Consider the following 1,891-nt stretch of genomic DNA (forward strand, 5'->3'; position numbering starts at 1 on the left):
CATGTTACAATACTCTTATCAAGTTTTTTCTTTCTTTCTTTTCATTACGCACTCCTACAAGAAACGAACACGAGACACAGATCACACCCCACAAAATATAAGAAAAAAAACCCTCTATTAAAAAAAAAAAAAAAAAAAAAAAAAAAAGGTTCTTATAATAATAACTAACTCTCCTCTCAATTGAAATTATCACGCGATGAGTCGTTTTCACCTAGGAATTTGAAATGCTCAAAAAATTCCAATCCGAAGACAGAAGACACTTTATTAAAGGTCACTGTTTACTTATCATGTTTACATCGGCTGTCTGTTTATTTGATTTGTTTGCCTATAATTAAAACACGTGACAATAGGAAAGAAACGGCTCTCTTGAATGCCGAAGATGAGCGCTTTGCGTGCATTTTTGCGCAATTTCCTTGCTCTCCGATTGGCTGAAACCCGGTTTCGCGGTAGTACTATATAAAAGAGGGCGAAAAAGCGCCAGGCATTTCGCATTCTCTCTCTCCTGAACTGTAATCATGTCTGGTCGTGGCAAAGGCGGTAAAGTTAAGGGAAAGAGCAAGACTCGTTCTAGCCGAGCAGGGCTTCAATTCCCTGTCGGTCGTATCCATCGACTTCTCCGAAAAGGCAATTATGCAGAACGTGTTGGAGCTGGAGCACCCGTGTACCTGGCTGCCGTGTTAGAATACTTAGCTGCTGAAGTGTTGGAGTTGGCTGGTAATGCCGCCAGAGATAACAAGAAAACTAGGATCATTCCTAGACATCTCCAACTCGCCATCCGAAACGACGAGGAGTTGAACAAACTCCTTTCCGGAGTAACTATTGCTCAGGGTGGTGTATTGCCTAACATTCAAGCTGTCTTGCTCCCCAAGAAAACCGAAAAGAAAGCCTAAATTAAGACTTTACAAGTTAAAAAAAAAAAAAAAAAAAAAAAAAAAAAAAGGCCCTTTTAAGGGCCAACAAATTATTAAGAATTAGCTACTGAACACTTGTAAAAATAATAAAAAAAGGGCAATATATTGAATTTTTTAAAAAAAAAGTTAGACATCGATTTTTTTTTTTTTTTTTTTTTTTTTTTTAAATTTATGAGTATTACTTTTTAATTTATAAACTGAATGAATTTCCATAAGAATGCATTGTATGGAAGGGTTTCTATGACATGCACAGTTTAGTGTTACAAGAATTGGGCTGGGTAGTAATGAAACGAAACGTGTTTCTGCTTACACTAAAGAGAAACTGAAAGGGTCCCGGAATGTGGTGCCATCTAGCGATCATGCTAAGAATTCGAAACTGGAATGCATTTCGCTATTAGTAAACAAGAGGAGAGGGAGATGTATAAATTGATGAAATGGAAAGTTATTTGCTTTTTGAAACATGAACATTCAAACATGCTTGTGTAAGAAGAGATTTACATAAAAAAAGGTGAGTATTTCATGGGAAATTAATATTATAAATAAATACATAATTATTAACATATTAATTAGTACATGGTTGTGTGTGCTATGGTGTTTCTTGGCCCTGAGAAGGGCCGTTTTTTTTTTTTTCTTTTAAACAACTTTTTTTTTTTGGCTTAGGCACGTTCACCCCTAATTCGTCTAGCGAGCTGAATGTCCTTAGGCATGATAGTTACTCTCTTGGCGTGGATAGCGCACAAGTTAGTGTCTTCGAACAAGCCTACTAAATAAGCTTCGCTAGCTTCCTGGAGAGCCATAACAGCAGAACTCTGGAATCGGAGATCAGTTTTGAAGTCCTGAGCGATTTCTCGAACCAAACGCTGGAATGGCAATTTTCGGATCAAGAGTTCAGTGGATTTTTGATAACGACGGATTTCTCTCAAAGCAACAGTTCCGGGCCTGTAACGATGGGGCTTCTTAACACCTCCGGTGGCTGGGGC

At 37.8% G+C, this 1,891-nt stretch overlaps 1 protein-coding gene across 1 annotated transcript; it reads left to right on the plus strand.

The window, feature by feature from the left end:
* Positions 1-469: 469 nt before the first annotated feature.
* LOC129975804 (histone H2A) lies at positions 470-914 on the plus strand. Its single transcript, XM_056089025.1, has one exon. It carries the CDS (start codon positions 516-518, stop codon positions 888-890), a length of 375 nt encoding a protein of 124 aa, XP_055945000.1. The 5' UTR covers positions 470-515; the 3' UTR covers positions 891-914.
* The last annotated feature ends 977 nt before the right edge of the window (positions 915-1,891 follow it).

This window comes from Argiope bruennichi, chromosome 7, assembly GCF_947563725.1.
Source record: "Argiope bruennichi chromosome 7, qqArgBrue1.1, whole genome shotgun sequence".
NCBI classification, from domain to species: domain Eukaryota; kingdom Metazoa; phylum Arthropoda; class Arachnida; order Araneae; family Araneidae; genus Argiope; species Argiope bruennichi.

Coding starts and splice junctions, on each gene's coding strand:
- LOC129975804 (XM_056089025.1), top strand. CDS start 516: ATGTCTGGTCGTGGCAAAGGCGGTAAAGTTAAGGGAAAGAGCAAGACT.